The 23,334-nt window shown below is 41.0% G+C and overlaps 1 protein-coding gene across 15 annotated transcripts in view; it reads right to left on the reverse strand.

Moving 5' to 3' along the window:
• atp6v0a1b (ATPase H+ transporting V0 subunit a1b) overlaps positions 1–23,334 on the reverse strand; it is a 30,478-nt gene that overhangs the window by 3,757 nt on the left and 3,387 nt on the right. For 2 of the 15 annotated variants that reach the window (XM_071924708.1, XM_071924704.1), the window contains 15 exons: positions 23,176–23,302; positions 22,905–22,987; positions 22,337–22,430; positions 20,469–20,681; positions 17,244–17,394; positions 16,266–16,405; positions 15,421–15,584; positions 14,917–15,007; positions 14,435–14,553; positions 12,865–13,081; positions 12,212–12,319; positions 11,017–11,124; positions 8,706–8,723; positions 2,735–2,852; positions 1,723–1,894 (listed from right to left, as the gene is read on the reverse strand). In XM_071924708.1, coding sequence (XP_071780809.1) covers positions 1,723–1,894; positions 2,735–2,852; positions 8,706–8,723; positions 11,017–11,124; positions 12,212–12,319; positions 12,865–13,081; positions 14,435–14,553; positions 14,917–15,007; positions 15,421–15,584; positions 16,266–16,405; positions 17,244–17,394; positions 20,469–20,681; positions 22,337–22,430; positions 22,905–22,987; positions 23,176–23,302 — 1,923 coding nt within the window. Of the gene's footprint in view, positions 1–1,722; positions 1,895–2,734; positions 2,874–8,705; positions 8,731–9,529; positions 9,546–10,983; positions 11,218–12,211; positions 12,320–12,864; positions 13,082–14,434; positions 14,554–14,916; positions 15,008–15,420; positions 15,585–16,265; positions 16,406–17,243; positions 17,395–20,468; positions 20,682–22,336; positions 22,431–22,904; positions 22,988–23,175; positions 23,303–23,334 lie in introns of all 15 variants that reach the window. The other 13 variants (XM_071924707.1, XM_071924703.1, XM_071924702.1 and 10 more) reach the window with 12 other exon arrangements.

Consider the following 23,334-nt stretch of genomic DNA (forward strand, 5'->3'; position numbering starts at 1 on the left):
AACGGCAGACGAGAGCTGGTGTTTGACAGGAGCGGAGGGCCGTGAGCTGCGGCTTCCACTTGAACCTGCGTACACGGATCAGCCCCGAGAGCGGCGGGTATAAAGCATTAACGCCCTGCCGCTGTCCAACAAAAACACACAACACGTTCTCCCCCTCTTTTGCTGCAGTCATTTCAAAAGCATGAGGTAAGGCTCTGCGTTAATAGCACCAACCAGACAAGACGGATTAAAGAAAATAAACGCGCTGCTGTCACTTAACACGTTAAAAAGGGAAGGTGCTGCGGTACAGAAGTGCAGAGTGGGCCTGTTAATCTCAAAGATAAAACCAAGGGGGTTTTTTGTTTTTGTTTTTTTTCTGTTTTCCCATAAGACCGTTTTCTTGATAGAGCGGGAGGAGAAATGAGCCAATAGAAAAGTGGATGGTCACTAAGAAAAGGCAGAAATGGCTCGAGGCCAGACAGCGAAGACGGACTACAGGAGTCCAGAACCTTGTCATCTGTCAAGCTCGACTGCCCCCATCACCCTGCAGGGTGTCATTTCACCTGTCATATTCATCTTCATGTACAGCCAGCGCCAAACGCTGTTTCAATGCAGTGCATTGAAACAGCGTTCTATAACTGCATTCTATAACCAAAATGACTCTTTTGCTTCAAGCGTATTTCTGACCAACAAGTGATCGATTCTATTTTATTTTCAATTTTATTTGTTAATGTGATAAGTGTTTCTTTTCACAATAACTTAATTCGACTGCAATTACCTTTTTTTTTGGTGATTACTGTAGCTTGTGTAATCCATTATTCCCCAACTGTTATGTAAGTGTTAATATGATTTTGGTGGTTTGGTGGTTTTAATGTGTGTTTTCTTTTAACAGTAGATTTTCTGATAACAATTACCATTTCTGTAATCTTTTAATAAGTAATCTGTTATTCTCCAACTGTTACATGATAAGCGTTAATATGTATCTGTTCATATAAGTGTTTTTTAATACTAGTGTGTGATAATGAAAGTGCTGTCCTTTAACACTATTTTATTCTGATTACAATTTCCCCAACCATTATTTGATGAGTTTTAACATCTATCTCTTATTATGCTGTTGTTTTTTCTTTTAATATGATAAGTGCTTTCTTTTTCCAGTAGCTGTATCTGATCACAATGGTAATCCGATTACTGTCATCTGTTATTCTGCAGCCCTGGATATCGTACTCCATGACTTCACCATGCTGTGTGTGTTGGGTCAGTCGGGTGGAGGCGGTGCTAGGAGGCGATGGAGCTGGATGTGTGATGTGTTTGGGGTTATCTGGAGTCCTATACGCTCAGTTTGGTCAACTACTTTTGGGGCAGCAGTGTTTAATGTTGCTGACATTCCTCACATGCACAAAAGACTGAAGTGCAACAGACACATGGTTCAAAAGGTGAAGGGTGACAGCCTGGTGTGGGTATGTGTTGGATCAACGTTAATGTGTGTATGTGTGTGTGTATGTGTATGTGTATGTGTGTGCATGTGTGCTTATGAGAGGCTGTGTAGGACATCATTTGCACGTACATATATAAGAAGCACCTGCACATGGGTGTTCCTCCCTGTATATGTATTCAGTGTTTTACATATATATATATATGCAAATGTATCATGTGCTTATGCAAGTATTTTGTAGTATGCATGTATGTAAAAGTGTTTCATATGTATTTCATTTATGTGTGTGTGTGTGTGTGTGTGTGTCTAACCAGTGGAGGCGGAGGGCGTGCAGGAAGGCGGACAGGCCCTCCATGATGAGCAGGATGCAGACAGTGAGGGTGGCGAAGGCCGAGAAGATGATCGCCAGGCCGAAGAACCCGCCCCCGCTGCGGGAGGACAGACCCAAGTGCATCACCATGGACCACAGCACCTCCGACAGCTCTGCAGGCACAGACACAAGAATTTCATCAGTCTGGCTTTCAGTGGAGAGTTTTAGTGTCCCATGATGGTCTAGATGCTGGTTCAGAAGTTTTTTACACCCTGAGAAGAAGAAAAGTCTGGGGGAAACACTGAATCCTTATAATTGTTTTAGCATGAAAATGGTCAAATGTATAGATATTGAGAATTGGCACAAAATATTGGTTATCAGCAGCTTCAATACAAAAATATCAGTATCAGTAATGCCCTTCCAAAACCCATATCTACACCTGTCCAACCCCAGTTCAGACTTCATGAAACATGGTAATAAACAACAAATTGTTGTAATTAACTATAATGAACTGTAGTTTAAAATTAGTAGCCCAATCATTTGTCTGTATTGTTTCAATATGATAATTATATTCTGCCATGTATTGTAATTAATAGTTTTAATAAAGATGTTGAGTGACAACATTGTCTTCAATCTCATTTGACATAGAAATAGTTTCATTTTATTTTATCCAGACTCCAACATGAATAATTCAGTGGCTCAGTTTGCCCTCAAGCGGCTCAATTTACCCACTTGCTAGGCTCAATTTACCCCCAACCTGGGGCAAATTGAGCCAAGGAACCAAGTTGTATTTTCATTCTTCTTTCGTTTAGCTATATTCTTACCAGTTAATTTGAAAGTCAACATCCTGAAATATGGGCTGAAGCATTTGTTTTAGTTCTGTCTCATTTTACCTTGCCAAGATAACATTTTTAGTAAAAACTGGCTCATCTTACCCTGCTCTCCCCTACATACTAACATAACGCTGTGTGTGTGTGTGTGTGTGTGTGTGTGTGTGTGCGTGTGATACTCACGTGCATGAGCCAGACTGAGGGCCCAGAGGCGCAGGTAGGAAGCAGTGTTGGAGATGCAGCCCAGACAATACTCTATGGTGTGGATGGCCTGGTGGACAGCTACATCTCCAAAGTCAAACTGGAGTGGAGAGACAACATGCTTGACACAAGCTCTGGACATATTTACATATTTTTTACATATATATATTTACATTTTTATGCATTTAGCTGATGCTTTTGCTTTTGTCCACAGTGACTTACAATGAGTGAGGAGGTAGCGGTTATGGGATGGTCTCTCTAACCAGCATGCCAAAGTTAAACTGTAATGGCACAAAGCAACCACACTGCTTTGTCTCCCTGGCTATTTCCTTACCTAGCATTTCTGTATCATATCATTACAGGCAGGGACATGAGGAATATTTGTCCTATTTTTTGCCTGCAGCTTTGATCGCAACACACTCCTTGGTTGCTTGTAATGGATAAGTGATACGAGCATCAGCTAAATGCATAAAATGCAAAAATGGATTTCAAATCTGTGGACTGCAACAGAAAATGTACATTATTGAAACAGTAAAATATCCAGTATGTCATTGCTAACACATTTATCTAAGAAACCGGTCATCTTAGCTGATCAACTGAGCCAAGTCATAACATAAATCACCATGAGAGATCATTATCACCCAGCTCATGGCCAATCATAACAATCTGAGTGTCACCGTGGCATGAACAGTGGAAACGGCTTGGCATGGAAATTCCGTTATCTTCTTAATGAGCATTGTTCATAACAGGCTGCTTTGACCTCTGACCCCTTGCCACCGCCTCAGCTCTAATCAGGCAGAACACAAAGAGCAAAGACGTCTGGTCTGTTTGGCTTTTTTTCTTCTCCCCCCCACCAGCAGGATCACAGTGCAGGGCCTTGTTTGTGTATTGTAAAGGCCGACAAAGTTCCTCCACTCACTCCGTCCTGGAGCGAGGGTAGCCTTTCCTGTATGAGGTGGGCTGGGAGGAGGAAACATGGGAATCAATCGCTCGACGTCGCCGTCGTTGGGGTTTGGCTTGGCGCGGGCCCGGCTTCCTCTTTCCATGCTTCTCTTTTGTCCTCGGATCCGTGCAAAAGAGTTCATGGAACCGGCGCTCATTGTTCCCGTTCAAAGGGTCTCGGACGCAAGTGCACTAATGAAAACAACACCGGGCCCAACATGCCGTAATGGCAAAATGCAAGGAGGCGAGCGGCTCGGATGATAAAATGCTGTCCCCGAACATTCCAGCTGAGCGCAGTCATGCGATTTTACAGAGTTTAGAATGTTCAAGAGGGGAAAACGTAGGATCTGTGATGGAGGAAGTGAATTAACACTAAATTAACAGTTCAGTCAAAAGAGAGTTTTGTGCAGCCACACACTGCTTCTGACTGATTTGCAGTCCACATTGAGTCACAAGAAAAACCCAGGTGCTGATTTCCAGTCAGTGTTAAGAGTGCGACTCCTCCTTTACGAGCACACTGCAAAAAAACATATCCATCTCAACAAGTCATTTAATCTAGTATGGAGTCTTAAATTCTTATTGTTCTTAAAACAAGTGAAGAAATCTGAGATTCAGGTAAAACAATTGTTTCCAATGCAAATAAGCTTGTTTCAATTTGTCCGTGTTGCTTATTTTTTAAAGATTTATTTTTAGGCATTTTCATGCTTTATTTGACAGAGATAGTGAGAGAGAGACAGGAAAGTATGGGGGAGAGAGAGGGGAGGACATGCAGCAAATGACCGCCGGCTGGACCCGAACCCGGGTCGCTGCAGGAAGGATTGAGCCTTATATGGTACGTGCTCTACTCGGTGAGCCACCGGGGTGCCCGTCTGTGTTGCTTTTTAACATATCTTCCTTAAACTGTGCAGTACGTGAGAGTCTGTGCATGTTAGGGTTAGACCGATATATCGGTTTGCATATATACAGGGCTGATATTGGCCTTTTATTAAAGGTCCCATATTCTCCACTTTCCAGTGTTTTATTTTCTGTCTTGAGGTCCATTCAAAGCTGTGTGTGTGGTGTCATGTACCAAAAACACTCTCAATCCATTTTTACACGTTCGTTTTCCAGAATCTCTCTGAGCCTTACCAAGAACAGGCTGTTTCTGTCGCTGTGTCTTTAAGGCTCATTAATATTAACGACCCTCTGTTCTGATTGGCTAACCGTTTCAAGAGTGAAACGTGAGATACCACAGACACAGCAGCTACAGACAGCTACAGGCAGGGAAAACTCTCCGGTAATAAGCAACGACAACCGCTCAACCGAAAAAAACACTTTGTTAGTCTATTATTTCTTACAAAAATGATAATGAGCGAACCTTTGTGACGCCACAAAGTTACGGAAGTCCAAACAGCTCGTTTAGAGGCTCGCTTTTCTAATATGGATTGTGTGAATTTAGTTGGCGACCGTGCGTTTTGATACTTTCACCATGTTTAGATAGACCATCCAACTCCTTTATAAGCACAGAGGCAAGGGGAATCCTGTTTTACACCATATGGGACCTTTAAATATCAGATATCTGCTAGTCAGGGTCGTCCACCTCCGATATGATGAGGTTCATCCCTGACCACAGCTACATAAAAACAGTCTGTAAAGCCTGCAATGACATTTTATTTTCTTTAAAGCAGCTGCTAACCACCTAAAAGAATGTCATTAGTATTAGTTTTAATGGAGAGTTTTAGTGTCACTTCATGGTATAAATGCTGTTTCCATCCTGACAAGAATAACATTTTGGGTGAAACACTCAATCCTTGTTTTTTTTTTTTTTTTTTAAGGTTTTTGGGGCATGAAAATGTTATCGTGAGATAAGCTTATCGTCCCATCCCTACTGGGGGGTGAAAGGATGAGCGTTGGAAGAGGTACTGGGATAAAGGGGGATGCTTTTTCGGGGGTTATTGGTTTGAGTAGCTTCTCTGTTCTTTGAATGACCCTCCAGGACTTACCAAGCTCTGTGGACTAGTCTAGTAAACGCAGATCATAGAAGTGTTATGGGTGATTTATGAATTTTCAGGTTACATGGAAAAGTCTAACTGGAGAAAATATTTCCTCAGCATTTCAAATACAGTGCATTGATTATTCCCAACATTGTAGTTTGGAATTGAAGTGATTTGTTTCCAACCAGAGTTTTCCCTGCAGCCTGCCTGAGAATAATAAAGTTTTATTCTGACCTGACAAATTCTCCAAAAAAAATACCTTTTTCCTTATTAATTGTATTATGCTATTACACTGGTGTAACGTTAAATGCATCAAAATTACTTACGGACTAAACATGCAGCTAAACTCTTTTTTATTAAACAGTACATTTTCTGTCTGAACTGTACCAACTTCAGTCTCTAACACACACCATGAATTCAAAAGAACCAAAATACTCTTTCCAAACACTCACTACTAACTGGTATAATATTAAATCACACTACACAACCCAGAAAATATATTTTTTTCACTTTTACCAATGCTAAAACACAGCATCTCTCAGTCAAGAGGAACTCTCAGTGACTCATCACACATTGTAGTGTCACAATGAGAACAGTGAGCAGTGTAATGTCAGAACTCCCAGGTTTAAAAGAGGGTCCAGTGGCCCACAGAGGCATTTGGTTTCTGAGCACGATGGAGGCGACACAGCAAACAAGACGACAAAGAGGCAAGAAGAAGAAAGGCTGGGAGATACAGCAGAACCCACAGCAGCAGGATGCCCAGGTATGGCCCTCCCACAGACCAGCAGGGAGGAGAGCCTACCTACCTCCTCTCCCTGAGGAGAGAGAGACCGGGGTCCCACACCATCTCCAGAACTACAGGAGACAGGAGAACAACTTGACCAGGCGGAGGGAACGGGTACGGGCCCAGGAAGAGGTCTGGATCCGTGCCTGGGCTGAGGAACAGACCGCGGTCCAGAAGCAATCCGGCCCAGAGAAGTATCAGAAGATAATGGAGGAAGAAAATTCTCTGAAGCGGGCTCTGGGCCTGGACTTCCTGATCCAGACCCATGAACAGCCCCAGGAACAGGCCATCAAGACTGACGCTCAGCTGGAGGAGAAGCCTGCTGGTCAGCAGACCCAGGCTGCAGAGGATTCTCTGTCAGACCTCCAGCTGCAGCTGAAGGAAGCGCAGAAGCTTGCAGAGCAGCAGGCCAAGAAAATCCAGGCCATTGAGCAGAAGAACAAGGCTCTGCACAACAACATCGAGCAGCTTAACGAGGATCTCCAGAGAGAGAAGAACCTCAGCGCTCAGGCTGAAGAACAACATCAGGCTGCCATGCTGCAACTGCGGCTTAAATTTGCTAAATCTGCCATCCAGGAGACAGATGCTAAGCTGAAAGCAGATGCACTGAAGGACGCTCTGCGAAAGGAAAAAGAGGAGGCAGAGAAGGCCAAAAACATCACCAAGCAGGCCGTGGAGGAGACCCAGAAGGCCGTTGAGAAGTGCCTGGCCGCCCAGCTGGCTCTGAAGCAGGCTGAGGAGAAGCTGGAGAAACATCTCCTCCAGTGGCAGCAGGAGAGGGCCGAACTGATCAAGGCCAAAAATGACACCCAGCGGGCCATGGAGGACAAGGAGCGAGAGTGGGCTGAGAGAGAGCGCTTTGTGCTGGGAAAGATCGCAGATCTGCAGCGGGACATGAGTGAGACTTTGGAGAAGAAGAAGAAGAAGAAACGTGGCCTTCTGAGAAGACTCGCTGATGCCCTGACTCCCAGCCGCAAAGAGAGGACAAGGAGGACAAGATGGAGTCAACCTCCAACTAGGACTCCACTAAACCTCCAATTCCTCAAGTGAAGCACCATGACACCTGTGCTCACACACCTTGCACTTTGCATCCTGAATAAAAGATATCAGCATGATATCTAAAATAATGTACTGCCTGTATAGTTTTACTTCTGTGAGAATTGTAAGTTCCACTACAGTCAACAGTGTGTGTGTAACTAAACTACCAATTGTTTATGTGGTTTTGCTATTTAAATGCTGTTAAAAACAGGGCCTTCTCTCTCCTCCCTCTCTCCTAAACGATCAAACTCAGAAATGTAAGTGGAGCTACTATGTTACTCTACATTTATCTTATCCTGGAGTTGCACCATGGCCTCTAAAAGAAGTCTTAACATATTGCTGAAGTTTGATATAGATGGGTATATCAACTTTGCAATAGGCTACTGGATGTGAGAATCTAAAAGCTAAAGGCAAATAGAGGGTATTAAACATGATGCAGCCCATAATTACAACCAATAGAGAAAAACCAGGGAGGGAACTTAAATTCTTACTTGTCAACATTACAACCAACCAAATGCTTATGAGGTTAAGGGTCAGAACCACGATAAATATTACAAAGTATTCCTACGATCCAAGAATGCTCATGTATTATGTAATCAGAATTGTTCCAATGATTATGAAGAGGAAGAAGAAAAAGAAGAATAGGAAGAAGATGAAAGATGATGGTGATGATGTTGATGATAATGAATACTCAGGGCGTTATAGATATGTCAGCTTATTTTGCATTAGCCTTCATTCCAAGTCCATTTATGACTTGTTATAGGATCTTCAACTAGAGTCTTAGTCTTGTGAGTCTAGGACTTCTAGGAACTTTCTAGGAAATCCCTGAAACAAGTCAAACTGCATCGGAAACAGCTGGAATTACCTCATCCCATTGGTAATTTTCTTTTAACTTGTTTTAATAAAAATGCAATTATAAGAATCAACATGTGACTAAATGACTTGTTAAGATGGACATTTTTTGCAGTGTGGCTTGTACACAATATCACATACACACACACACACACACACACACACACACACACACACACATATACATATATTTTACAATCACCCACAAATGCATGCCTTATATAGTTGAGGAGAGGAGTACAGGAGGTTTAGACAGATCAAGTTCAAATAAAGACCACAACTACAGTAGGTATCACAAGCACAGATAGACAGGCAGGCTACAGGATCCAGACATGCTGAGAGGACACCAAACTTGGGCTCTTACCGGCTCTTCCTCTGCGTGCTTGAAAGTAAGCAAAGGTCAGAGGTTAGTGGCGGCGTTCAGGAGCCGATGGGTGAAAGTGAGATGAATAAACTGCATGTATCATGCTTGGTCAGTTTTGTCAACTCAAAAGACAAGGAAAGACAAGGGGGGGATGCAAAAGGCTCAAAAAACTGAATTGATTGAACATGTTTTGGCTGTGTTGCCATCATTGTTTATTTTTCCAGTAAATATTGAAAAAGCCTATGGACAATCCCTCGCATCAAACTAATGCTGCACGCTTATTTAATGCTCCCATCATGAATCTCATATTAAATCTGAGGGAAGTTTTGACTCGAAAGATTAGATTTTCATTTAAGGGATTTAGGGATGGTCTTATCCAGTGCAACTTATAATGAGAGCAACAGTAGAATATGTTTAAATTCCTGGATCGTCAGCATTGCCAGTAACCATGGTAAGAAGTGCAAAGTTCAGAGTGTGTGAAAAGGGAGAAAGGGTTAAAGTTTTTTTCCATATTGTTGCATCAATAATATGAAGCAAGTAAGTGTACAGACGCTACTACTTTTTTCCTCTCTTCTCTTCCCAAATCCAACCATTTCTATTGAAAGTACTGGGCAGGTTTGTCCAGCCTGATACTCTTACAGTCACTTAAAACACTGCTACTCCCAACGTTATGCAATATCAAATTCCACACCCTGTTGTTAAATCATGGCTACTTCAGCGAGCGCCAAAACCTTATGCGTGAAAGGATCATCACATAAAGCAATCTTATAAGATAAGAGTTGGGCAACACGCTATCAAAACATAAACACGGTGAGATTTATAATGCGGGAGACACCAAACCTCTGAGTCAGAGGGAGAGAAAAAAACACGAGGGTGATATTTTCAGAAATTCCACTCGCTGCTCTAAGGGCTCGATGGGGCTGGTTCTCATGAAAACCACCTCACTGTTTATGTTTCTGAAATGGAAAATCCATCTCTTATCTGCTCCATTCCATCCCATCCCATCCCTCCCTCTTTCCCTGCACTCGTTCGTGCCCACATTACCCCCATCTCTGGGTAACACCCATAAAAAAAAACGACTGCTTTTTTATATGCAGGTCCAAGAGGGAGTAAAGTATGATGTTAGTGAAGAGGGTGAGGCAGAAGATACAAAGTTTGGGCGTTTTTGGACTATTGTCCTTTTTTAAAAATCAGACATGGGCCAGTCAATGTGATCCAACTCCGATATGATGGACATGATGCAGTTTGTGAGATTACATGTTTGTTATTATATAATTGATCAGTACTACACTGGTTGTCTGAAGGAAGCCCCATTAGAACTGATTCTAATGCATCATCTAAATGCTGTTTCAGGGGGTTTGGGTATAACACTGGAAATTTTGTCATAAAAATTGTCATATTTCAAGATATTAAAAATAGGCACAAAATATCAGTAGCTTCAATCCATCGGTATTGGCCTTCAAGAACCTATATCTGTGGGACCTGTATCTCCCCTACTCTGTATCCCTTACAGTTTTCCTACTGTTTAATTAAAGAAGACTAAGGGGAGTTGACTGTCTACCTTGGCTGTTTTTCAGGAGACTGAGTTCAGGAGGAATTTGCATTATTCTCTGCTAAGTCAGTGGGTGGATCATGTTTTAGTGCCAGGTTGCAACATCATGTGCTGCAAAAACATGACTTTTGCGGGAAAAGGGCATAGCAGGTAACAAGACTATAACGGACAGACAAGATTTCTTTAAGAAATGGGTTGAATGAATGAATATGACCTCTCTTGAACAAGGAAAGAAAATCTGCATTCTTAACCTAAGAGAGGACAAGACATTACAACTCCCACGTTTCAGAACCAATGTGGTGGTGAAACCAGTGATTGACAAAGCCTCCAGTCAGTAAAGTCCAACAAAATCAAGTCAAGTTCATTGCTTAAGTCAGGGTTCCTACACAGGTCTGGAAAATATGGAAATGTATGGAAAACGATTTTAGTAGTTTCCAGGTCTACATACGTTTGAAAATTACACAAAAAAAGCTTGGAAAAGTATGATAAATTATTGTTGTACTATCCCTATACATACGACATCTTGAATATTCTGATATTTGTTGCTATGAAGAATAATTTTAGAGTGATATATCTTAGTAGGGGCGAGATGACTATCAGATAGGGATGGGACAATATATCAAAATTGAATATATTGAATTGTATCGTGAGATAAGCATATCGTCCCATCCCTCCCTGGAATTTTGAAACTGAAACTGTGTAGGAACCCTTTAACATTCTTTGAACAGGTTGATGGTCGCTGAATTTTGATGGACTCACCTCATCGCCCTCCTCCGAGTGCTGGGAGAGCTGGTCGTGGTCCATGATGCCAGCCTCGTCCTCCGTGGGCCCGTTGCCCACCCGCACCCCTCCGAATTTCTGTGTGCCCTGTTGGGTGAGTCCGGTGCATGATGAGGACACGCCTGTTTGCTCTAAAGACTGCTCTAGATTCTCTGCAGGGGTTTCTTCCCTCTTCTGGGACTAGATACAAAAGCCACAAGAGCTGTGTCTAGCTTAAAGCAGGCCTTGGGGTGTACGCTTTGTTCTTATTTTGTTTAGGTGGGGGACGGGCACCCAGTAAGTGAAGGGTTTCATTCCAAAATGAGATATATCCACCACTCGAGAAACATGACACCTGTACTTACAAAATGACGCTTAGCAAGGAAATTTAAACAAATTTTGGTACTTTCTAAAGAACAGTAAGCTAGTGAGTCAAAGTAAAAAAAAAACTTTGAAATGTATATAGAAATATACATTATACATACTTATATTTTTCATTCAGTCATGTCCATGGAATTCATGATGTTGGAATCTAACCCTAGCTAACTAGCTTACCTTAGCTATAGGCTAGTATGGCTAGTTTGAATTTGGAAGGTCAGTTAGGCTAACTAGCTAACCTGGATAACTTAGTATGGCTAGACGGCATTTTTTTTCAGTTAGTAGCAAGAGCGTTAGGCTTCATTAGCTTCCTCCTGGGCTTCAGTGTAATGTTACTTAGCCAGAAAAACCATGACTGTTTGACTCCGACCACTGAGGTTTAACTCAACCAATGTGATTATTTCTGCCTCCAGAGCAGCTCTGCCTCTGAGAAATGATTGCATAACTCCAAAATGCTATATTTTAGAGATATTCAATGATGAGCTTCAGGTAATGATTATTTTTTTAAAATGGATATATAGCCTTTTGGAAATGAATTCACATTGCAGATCAATAGCTGTTAGGGTGCCCTCAGATTATAAGGTATGGTGTTGAGCAAATTTCCGATCAAAATATCAAAGCTTTTCCAAGGCATGCTTTAAGCATAGTTTCATGGCACAACCAACACAACCAACCACAACATTACACAATACAATGTACGTTGAAATGAATGGCAGAATAGAAGTGAAAGAAAAACAAATGGTTATATCAAAGGTTAAAATATAGGTTACATATCAAAGGTAATAGTAAGGTTATAGGTGGGGTCAGAGCGACATACCAGGTGCTTTTTCCACAGGTGCTGACGCCGAAGCACCATAGTTTTCACAATCAGCATACAGGGTACACATGCAAGGGCAATCAACACCAACAAAACCTGGATCCCCATCTACAGATTCAAACAGAGAGAGGTTAACAAGGCGTTGGAGATGTGTAGCGTTCGTCACAAGATGCTAATGCCCTGCACAAGTCCTGTCTGAGGCCCAAATCGTTCTTCTGTCCAGTTCAGGAGAGGCATGTAGCTGCAATTTTGGTGTCTTCATTCTTTTTTCTTATTTGAATTGAAAGTTTACACAGCAATTTATGTGTTTAGTAGGTTTCATGACCTTTGGGCCTTTGAAACCTGTTAAAAAACATTTTCATCTGACAACAGCGACATGTTGATCTGATGACAGTAACCAGTGAAGATGTGACAGTGAACCAAGAATAAAGGTTGACTGACTTCCTCTGCTCTGCCTGTACTAACGTTGGCTGTTGAAAGAAAGCAGGTCAGAAATGCAAGATCTTCTACTGTAGGTCAACTGCATCTACGTTACTTGCAACAAGGGTGGGGAATTAACACCAGCCATTAGGCAAGTGCTGGTACATGGTACTAGTTAGAGACTGGGGGTGGGAAGCCGGGAGAGGCAGAGGGGCGAATGGGTGAGGGAGCACCTGTCCCCGGTACAGGGGCTTGTTGGTGGGGTCGTTGTAGTTGAAGAGACACATGTTGATGAAGTGGATGAGCAGGCTGGGCGCGTCCTTGGAGGTGAAGGCGTCGTAGGCCGTCCACTTGTAGAGGACCAGCAGGATGAGGTAGCCAAACAGGCTGGCCATGAAGACAATCTCTGGGATGAAGCCCAGGAAGATGTTCAGCGGCTTCTTGAAGTACCTGCAGTGCAGTAAAGGGGAGGAGAGTCAGACTTAATGTACGCCATGTTGTAACAGATGCTTTACATTGGAAATTAAATTAAATTCAGTACAACTTTATCCCACATGGGAATTACAATTCAAGCTGAAAGATTCCCCGATTTCACCCCTCTGTCTCCCCCTCTGGCGGCAAGAAGTATTTGAAATGATGTTCGGATTACAGCCAGTAAACCCACCCAAGTTAAAATGCCATACCCTGACAGGATAATTTGACTTTCAATAACTGTAACTTTTGTAAAGAAATTAGGCAATAATATCGCTTATGACAGTATAAACACTGAGACTTGACAGTATGCTTATAGTATGTCCCATTAGCATATCAGCCAAAAATTATTTTGCTCTTTGGGTAGGCTAGTATACTAACCAGCTAGCGGCACTCTGCTACAAAGCTCAGGTAACCTGTTTTGGCTAATGATGTTGGAGCCGTTTTTTCAGCATCTGCCATAGCTGGAACGGGAAAGACACTAGCGGGCTAGTTACCAATGCTAGCTAGATTTCCATATGTAAAACGCGTAAAACGTCCTGTGTGCAGCCAAGATTTCGTCCTACTTGGTACAAAAATACTGCCAATTGGTATTGTGTAAGCTGACTACACTCAATGATTACTTCACCATTTTTTGGGTTTCAAAACTCACTTTCTGGCCCGTAGTCTGTTTTGGAAGAAAAACAACCTGTCAGAGAGCTGCTGATGCTGCTGCCATTCCTTGGTGACTGATAGAAGTCGATGAAAGTCATAGAATACTTAATGCCCCTTTGAAATTTGAGGAAGTTATTTAAAGACACTTGACTCAAGAAGGAGGGTTTTCCACTTGGATAAGATTTTAAGACTCAACACTAGACTAAATGACTTGTTAAGATGGACGTTTTTATGTGTATTCAAGCAGTAATTACAACTAAAAGGGTTCTAAGTAGATACCTACTGTGGTGCCAGTGGCTACAAACAGATCATATAAAGTGACTATATGACTGACCACAACAACAATTGTACTTCAATCTACAGTTATGCGTCCTATTGAAGAATCCTTGGGCAATATACCCTATACCTGTTCACTCATTGTTGGCAGATCTGGATAAGAGCATCAGCTAAATACATGTAAAGAATGTGGAGAAAGAGAGAGAAGTGGTGAAAAGCAAACTGCATAGTATGCCTTTCATGACAAACTGTCTTTATTCTGTCTGGAGTACAATGCATAACTCGTTTCAAATTAAAAATATTAATTTACTTCATTACTTCCGTACATTACACTATCTGGGAAAAGCAATAAATGACTGTAAAGTGTTACCATCCAACAATGGTCTTAAGTGTGGCACTTACAGGTGGTTGAAGAGACTGAGAGACACTCCAAACAGCATGTGGATGACACCCAGGATCACGGACATCTTCATCTTGAACGAGTTGAGGAAGGTCAGCTTGTTGGTCGCAATGTTCCAGATCTGGAGATCACAACAGGTCCAAATGTTCAAAATTGACCAAGAAAATCTGACTGTGCCTGTTCTTTCTTATATTTGTTACAGGGTGCGTTAACACCAAAATGTTTGGAGTAGTTAATTTGAACTCTAAAGTGTTTACTCTTTTAGTTCCCCACTCAGTCCAATAAACGAGCTACTTGTGAGTCCATGTGACTTTTGTTTACAAGCCCTAGTTTGCTTGTAATTGGGCAGTGTGAACCTAAATGAACCGAATACAAAAATGCAACTTAGTGAACTTTTCCACTATGGTTTAGACCAAAGAAAACCAACTGTAGGTGTGATCGCAGCCATAAATTCTTCTTGTTTTTGTAAGCATGCAGGTCTTACCGGGTCAATTCCGAGTGGATAAGGCCCGTTGAATACACCGGGAACGGCTGGGTCTAACTGTAGCACTGAATTCCCATCGAGCGTTTCAACCCTAGAACAAATCAGCAGGAAATAGGAAATGAAGGGTCATGAAATTCACTCAGAACATGAATGAGCAAGTAAGAAAAAGAAAATCAGAAAAATGCCAGGGATATGGTGTATGACAATACTGGGTATTGGGTAGTAACTGAATGAATCTGATTAGTATATGACAGGGTCCATACTTTCTCCAGAATTTAATTTCCTGACATTATATTTCTTCCATACATTTCCAGACATTTTTGTGCAATTTCCAAACTTTTTAAGACCAGGAAATTATCTAATTCATTTTCCATACTTTTCCAGACTTTCCAAACCAATGTACAAACTAGGGTCAGAAAGGAACCTCCATTATATCGGAGGTGGCTGATATCCGATATTTAATAAAAGGACAATGTCGGCCCTAAGTAGGAATGGCTGACTTACGACCAGTTGGCTCCTTTGGTGCTAAACATGGGCCGGACACTCCAGCCAGAGCCGAACATGTTGAGGGATTTGGAAAAGCAGTCGTTGTAGATGATGCCGGTGTAGATGGAAAACATCCCCATCAGCAGGATGATGTACCGACCAGCAAACACCATGTTGAACATCTGCAGAAAAATCATAATAAAATGGATTAAAATGGTAGGAAATACTACTACTACTACTACTACTGTAGCAGCGTTACACATCAATGTGACTAAACACCATTTAATCTCATTTTAACTGAGTAAAATCAGAGGCTGAAACCATTTGAATAGTATCATTCCAAAATGAGATATCCACCATTTGAAGATCTTGGTTGACAAAATTATGTTAGGTGGGTTTTGATCTAAGTATGTTTTTGCAAATTATGGCTTATGAAATAAAAAAAAAGCTCAAAGGAAATGGCAAAATTCAATACAATTTCCCCAATATTGCAAAAATGTATGCTTGCTCAAAGTGGAAAATGAAACTTGATGGAAACACATTTGTTGAGAAAATAATGATTGAATTGTCATGATCATGACGACAAATTGTTGAAACTCATTGGACGACAGTTCAAAAATGGCTTTAGAAGTTCTGAATTGTTGCCTGTAAAATATCTGTCCATCACAACATTCCCAGAAATGTCATACATGTTGTTTCTAATGTGTGTAAGTCTCCATTGTGGTTAATACATCAGAATATCACCATGTTGTTTGACAGTTGGATGGAAACATAGCTAGATTCTACGTAGGTATTCGTCTGAGAGCACAAGGTACGGTTCATTCAGATTATCTATGCATTTCTAAGAGTCTGTATTCCTTTACCTCATTGTCACTCTTCTGGGAGAGGAGGCGACTCTCTCGGATGACGAGGTAGAGAGCAGCAGCGGTCATCAGCGCGCCGTGACCCATGTCGCCAAACATGACCGCAAAGAGGAAGGGGAAGGTGATGATGGTGTACGGAGCTGTAACAGGTGACACACAGTAAGAAACCTGTCACACAACAGGGCTGCACTATTATCGTAAAAAACAACATCACAATATCGACTGCTGCAATTTCCAAACCACAAGATGCTGCATGTTTTAAGTGTTTCAAACAGCCACGTACATGATATTTTTTCATTTGCATAATCTCTGGCTTACAATTTGAAATTTGGAGAGAGTCTTACTGTAACTATGTACAATTATGTCAACATACAATCAGACACATCAATACATCAGGGGAGAAAATCCATATAATAAACTTTTTCTACATAATTTGAAATGCTAATGTTTAGGATTTGTTCAGTTTGAAAAAAAATGAGAAATTATCTTCCATAAAAATGTCAGCTTTTGCTATGTAGGGATTGCAATTATCAGCATTGCAATTTCAAGACTTTTTCAATGGATTGTATGGCCCTAACTGAATCCAATGAAAATGAAACCATGGAGCTTTGGAGCAAATAATACTAAAAGTGCAACATGAAAGTAAACATAAAGAAAGTATGGTTCTATTTAAAGGACAGTAGATAACTAAAGTCCTTGGTTGACAAAATAGAATTGGGTTTTCTAGCCAATAGCTGGGTTTTCATCCAAGCATTTTTTCATAAATTGATATGTTGAATGGTATATTGAATAAAAGCTGAATCAGCAAAATTAGAAAAAAATTTGGAACTGCGGAAAATGTTTTTGCTGATTCAGAAATTGCTATTAGAACTGACTTGAGACTAATATTATGGATACTGAATTAAAATCTAGCCTAATATTATGGATACTGAATTCAGATGTAGAGTTTCATTAGTGAACAGTGAATTCCAGTATAACCTGGGTTGATCTCCCGGTAGTTCCCGATGCCGTAGGCATCAACAATGTTCTGGAAGCCTGAAGTGAACTTGTTGGTCTTGTTGAAGGTGGGTGGAGTCTGCTTGGTCTGCATCCTGTTGAGGATGGACGGCACTGTCGAGCCGCTCCTCTCCTGTCAAACAGACCCACCACTCGTCAATATCACTCTTTCTTACTGTGCATGTGGTAGTTGTGTCTATAGCTGGCAACATATCCACAATCTGTAAGGGTATAACTGTGGATTCCTTTTCAAAATGAGGAATAGTTTGATTTCACAATAATGTATTTCACTACAAATTATCCCAATGAAATAATGTATAAATTTACACAGTTATTAAATTCAGTACTAAATCCACAGCAACAAAAATCTTCCTCTATATATATATACCGTATTTCCTCTAATATTGGCCCGGGCCTTTATTTACCTCAACTGCAGAGGGTACCAGGCCTTTATTGGAAGCAAGCTTATATTAGAGACAGGCCTTTATTTCTAATTCCCTCTGTTTGATAAGTATATTTGCTCCTATTTTAGTACGAAGCCTCCTTGTTTTCTGATCTGCTTCTGTTAAGGTACGTTAGGTAGACGTTTTTTTGTTACTGCAATGCATTACGATAATTACGGTAATCGACGACGGCATGCTCCAGAGACTTCCGCCGGCCGAGCCGTCTTGTGGCACTTGTACGTTACTACAAACTACAGTTACAAACAGGCACCAGGAGTTTACCGGTATCCACCGTTGTTTGCATGTAAGCTGAAGCTAACTGAAGCTAACTGAACCTGGGCACCGATGTGTTCCCGGTGATCCGGCCGAGATTTCGGCGGGGGTCCGGGGCTTGGATCGGGAGGATCAATGCGGGCCGTGGGTGCGGTGGAGAGGCAGCGGTGGAGAGAGGAGACAGACACGGTCCAGCCATGTACTAGGTTTTGACCTAGTTTTTTCCCCCGGCCTGTATTTGAGGCCGGCCTTTATTTGTTCGTGTCGACCACGGCCCCGGCCATTATCGGAGACCCGGCTTTTAATTGACTACAGGCCACTATTAGAGGAAATACGGTATACTGTATATATATATCTTTAAAAAGTTCCTTTAACAGCTTAATCACAAAGTGCTTTGCAGGGAAAAAATACAGATAAAAATGAGATAACCAAGAAAGAACAAATACACCAAAAATGATGGATATGGGGCCAGATCTTTTTTATGTAATTGTTTTTTCCCACTTTTGAGCTTGTTTTGTTTCTTATGTTCTTTTTTTGCTTGTTCATTTCATGCATGAATTTATTTTCTGCTAACCAATTTTCTTTTGAATGTGTTTTCTATTTTTTATCTCCCCCTAATATATTTTTGTATTTTCTGCATTCCTGTGAAGCACTTTGGTTTTAGATAAGTGCTATATTATTATCATTAGGAGTAGTAGTAGTAGTAGTAGTAGTAGTAATGTTATCTGTGATGGGAGGCACTAACACAAGGGAGCGTTACATCAAATCTGGAGTATAGGTAAATCGTTTCATAGATAAACAATGCAAGGAAGGGTGAACGGACCAGATGACTCAGAGCGACCTCCACAAACCCTAATGAGTTATTATGTTTGGCTGTATGCTACGATTTCTGTAGTAATGGTCTATTCCTGTTATTTCAGCAAGCTTTGGATAGGAGAGTGAGGCTTCAGTGCTTCAGTGACCTCTGTGTGAACCACTATACAAAATCAATACAATTCTGTCTTTGTTTCCATGGTAGAATGTGAGCAGCATATCATTGATACTGTATGACGATATTGCACTGTTCCCACTGTTTGCAACACACAATACAAAAATGTGTAATGACTCAACAGCAGGCAGTGACAGCACGCAATAACAAACAGGAAGCAGAGTCATGAAATCAAGTGGGTGGTGGAAGCCAGGAGAGAGTACCAAAATATCCTGCTCAAGTAGAAGTACCATTATTTGGCAGAAATTTTACTGCTATACTGCTATTTATACTGCTGTAAAAATCTACTCAAGTAAAAGTATAACATAGCTCATTAAAAATGTAGTCATTGTAAAAATTATTGGATTATTTTAAAAAACAAACATTACATATGATCTTTCCCATAATATGCAAAAAGGATGAGAGGATAGAGAGATATGCACATTTTATAGACTATGTTGAGCAGTCATTATTCAATCAAAGATAAAAAAATAAACTGATATTGTCCATCCTCATTCAATAACGTTACAACATTGATGTTTCTTTAACTATTAGCTATCCAACTAGCTAGCAAGGCTAGTGAACTAGCTAGACAGCAGCAAGCTAACACAAACCAATAACACTGTCTGGATAGATGGCTTTTTGGCTAATGTTAACAAAGCTACTATCACGGATACGTTTCGGCATTTAATGTTACAGTAAGTTAACTTAACATTTCCTTCACATGCTTGTACAGGTTTGATGCAGATACAATTTATGTTTGGTCAGTTTCTGAAGCAAAGCTGATGTAGCGCCTATACATTTGTACTATGTAATGGATTTTTACTTAATAAAGTAAAATACTTCAGTGCAATAATTAAGTTTTTTTTAGTGTCCTATAGCACAAAATTACCATGATATATCTGTGGGGGTTGATAGGGTTGTCAATATCAATGACCCAACTATAGCTGCTGAGATTTCTGGCTTTCAAAACTCACTTTCTGGCCTGTAGGCCTACTCTGTTTTGGAACAAAAACTCCCCACCCATCGGAGTTTCAAGACACTCCCTCTCTGCTCTAATTACCTAGCTTGCTTGTCTGTACTGTGAAAATGTAAATGTATTACTTATGTCAAGTACAGGCCACCGTAAGCTCTGACAAAGACCTGACGATGTTGTTGCAATTGCCTTGGTTGCTGATAGAAAAGTCATAGATTACTGAATGCCCCTTTAAGTAAAATGAGCGACTTCGAAAAATACTCAAAAAGTACAAGTGCACAAAAAAGATACTCTATCACAGTATCGACAGTAATTGGAATCTGTTACCATTGGTAGGAGCATAGACGTTAAAGAGAGACAGGAAGGTCACCAGTTCATATCCTGGGTCAGGATATGCAGGATATTCATGCTACCTCAATAACAGTAGAAGACTGGTTGTACTGGGCAGCACCCAGGTGTCAAAGTGTGCAACTGTATGGGGGTGAACCTCAGCGTTGTTGCAAAAGAGCATACATGGCCATATGAAAAAGCTAGATACGCGAACTCACCGTCCCTCGGCGCAGGGCGAACTGGATGGAGTCCAGGTCAGAGACGGGGCACCACACCTCGGCGATCAGACACTTCTGGGTGACATCGATGTTGCAGAGGTTGAGCGTGTGGTAGATAGCCTTCATCTTCCTCACCTTGATGAACCACACCCTCATGGTCTTGGAGGCGGCCTGCAGCACCCGCTGACGGTGGTCCTCCGTTTGGTTCAGCACCTAGAGGAGCAGCATGGGAGGGTTGAGGGATTTGTCAATCAACGTACATTTTCTGCCCAAATAAGGGATTCCGGTTCCATTGCCTTGTCAGACTAATGGGAAAATGTATAAGGGTGTAAAATGATCATCCCTAACTATGTCCGATGCTAACACTGACTATTTTGCTTAAAATCTTTAAGAAGGATTTAATATGTATTTCTTTATTTGTTAAGGCGTGTGTGGACCAGTTTTGAAGCCGCAATGAACAAATGTAAAAAATCGCTAGCATTAACTAGCTTAGCATTTCACATTCAAGAATAGAGAGATGGCTCCCATGACACAACATCCGCACCTAGTTTGTTAGCAAATATGTTTTTTTAAATAGATTAAGTTGCTAACACATACAATAAATTAGCTAGGTATCACATATTTAAAGGACAAAACGATTGGTAAATGGGAACCAGAAATCCTATTCATTTCCAGCAGAGGCGAAAATGACAACAACACTTAAGTGGTCTATAAAAGTTAACATATCTTCTGTTCCTTGACTTTGATTGGTCTTAGGCCTTGAGGATGCTATAGAATGACCTGAGGTGTGGTGGTACATTAGTGGTAACCATGATGCAAAGACTGTATGTTTGTAATTTTATATAAATTGGTAGGGCACTCTTATTTTCTGAAAATCTCTGGTATGGAGTGCACCGGTTTGGTCTCATTGTGTTTGTGAATTCAGCTAAAAAAAAACTGTTTACATCTACCTGGTTCTGATTTCTTCAGCATGTTTTTTAAATTACATAGTTATTCTGAGGACACAGTGATGTGTGCTACATCTTTTGTGAAGGTACTGTAGTTTTGACCTTTGCTTGTAATGTTGGCGATCAAGAAATTCTTCTATTCTACTGTTGCACTCATTGTACGTTACTCTGGATAACAGTGTCAGAATTTCTTCTATGTAAAATTGGGTAAAATGTTCTTTTGTGTGCATTTCATGTGGAGGACAGGGTCAGATTAGGGCAGCGTAACCTTCTCTCAAGCAGAACCAAGAGTTTTTTTCCAGGCTTAATAAGGACAGAGTTTGGGGGAACCACAACATTATGAGAGAGGAAAAAAAGTCTTTCACAGATAAGAACTAATGCACAAGAAAACGCCCACCCACACTATGAGGATTTATGTCACTGGAAATACATTTTGTCAAGGAAAAAGTACCAGCAACCTGAAAACAGACATCCTGTTGTGCAAAATGTCTGATTCATTTCTTTGTTGTTTAATAGGCAGCGATACAAAGACCCATTTTGAAAGAATTATTAATAAAAAAAAAATTGCACTGCAAATGGAAATGTGGCTTAAACAATACACAGGCTTTACTCCAAGGTCAACTACCTCAAAGGAAACTGCAATCTCTCTCTCTCTCTCTCTTTCTCTCTCTCTCTGTCTCTCTCTCTCTCTCTTTTCATCCTTGGACACTTTTGTTGCCGTTTAGTTAATGTTATCCAATTCAGTTTTGTTTCTTTGTCATCTACTTTTCTTTGATACAGCCTGACATCAGATGTAACAAATATTCCTCTCTATCCCTAGAATTCTACTTATGATAGAGAAATTCTAGGTAAAGATGAAAGGTACAAAGGTTTTTTTTTTGCTCTTCCTTTGTGTTCCATCATACGATTAGTTGAACGTACCATTTGGAGGTCATCAATGCGGGTGTTGACCCCAGCCAGCATCTCCTTCCTCTCCTGAGGCGTCTCCGGACAGGGGTACAGAGAGGCGCGGAACCTGGTCAAACACACAGATCAAACTTACAGCATCTAACACACACATTGCTGAACTATGCTGTTTTCGCACGTTGGCGGCCCCTAATGGTAGGGAGCGATAATTGAATTTTCACTTATCTTATCTTCACTACCCAGAAATCCTTTAACATGACGTCAGTAAACTGTTTACCAACCCGGCTGGTCTGTGATGCTTTATACCAACATAAACCAAAGGGACGAGAGGCATGAGATAACATTTTCCACAAAAAGTGGAAATATCTTCTTTTGAGGTAACTTAATCTTTCTTTTATAGATGGTCATAAGAGATGCATTTTCTATTTTAAATTTGTCACTTGCTGTGCAGAAAAATGTTCCATAGTGGATTTTTATTCTATTTTATTTCCTTTACTTGTCGATTGGTAACTAACAATAACTTGAATTGGAATCAGTTAGGATGATGATGATGATGAATAATGGACAGGTATATGACACCCACCCCTCACAGATCTTCTTCACCCTGTTCTTCAGCTGGTCACCTTGGAAGAAGATGATGAACACTGACTTGTGAACTTGGTCTCCCTGTCAGAAAGAGAAGAACATATTATAGAACAATCAGTACTGTGTGTTTGGTTGTGATGTGGCAATATGCGAATTAACCATTTTCCTTTGTATTTTTGTATTCTTTGTGTGCTTCTTGACATTTGTTTGTATTAATTATCTGTTTACTATAGTCTATCTGCTTTATATCTATGTTAGCCTGTGCTGACCGTGGCGGGGTCCTCCAGAGGATCCTCGATTTCTGCCTGACGTAAAAAGACATTGCCGCGACACACCCTCCACAGCATCCTCTCAAAGGTGGGAATCCTCTCCCTGCTGATCACACCGGCTACAAACCTGCACAGACAAAAGACACAAGTGTTCAAGAT

Source organism: Centroberyx gerrardi, chromosome 20 (genome assembly GCF_048128805.1).
Source record: "Centroberyx gerrardi isolate f3 chromosome 20, fCenGer3.hap1.cur.20231027, whole genome shotgun sequence".
Lineage (NCBI taxonomy): Eukaryota > Metazoa > Chordata > Actinopteri > Beryciformes > Berycidae > Centroberyx > Centroberyx gerrardi.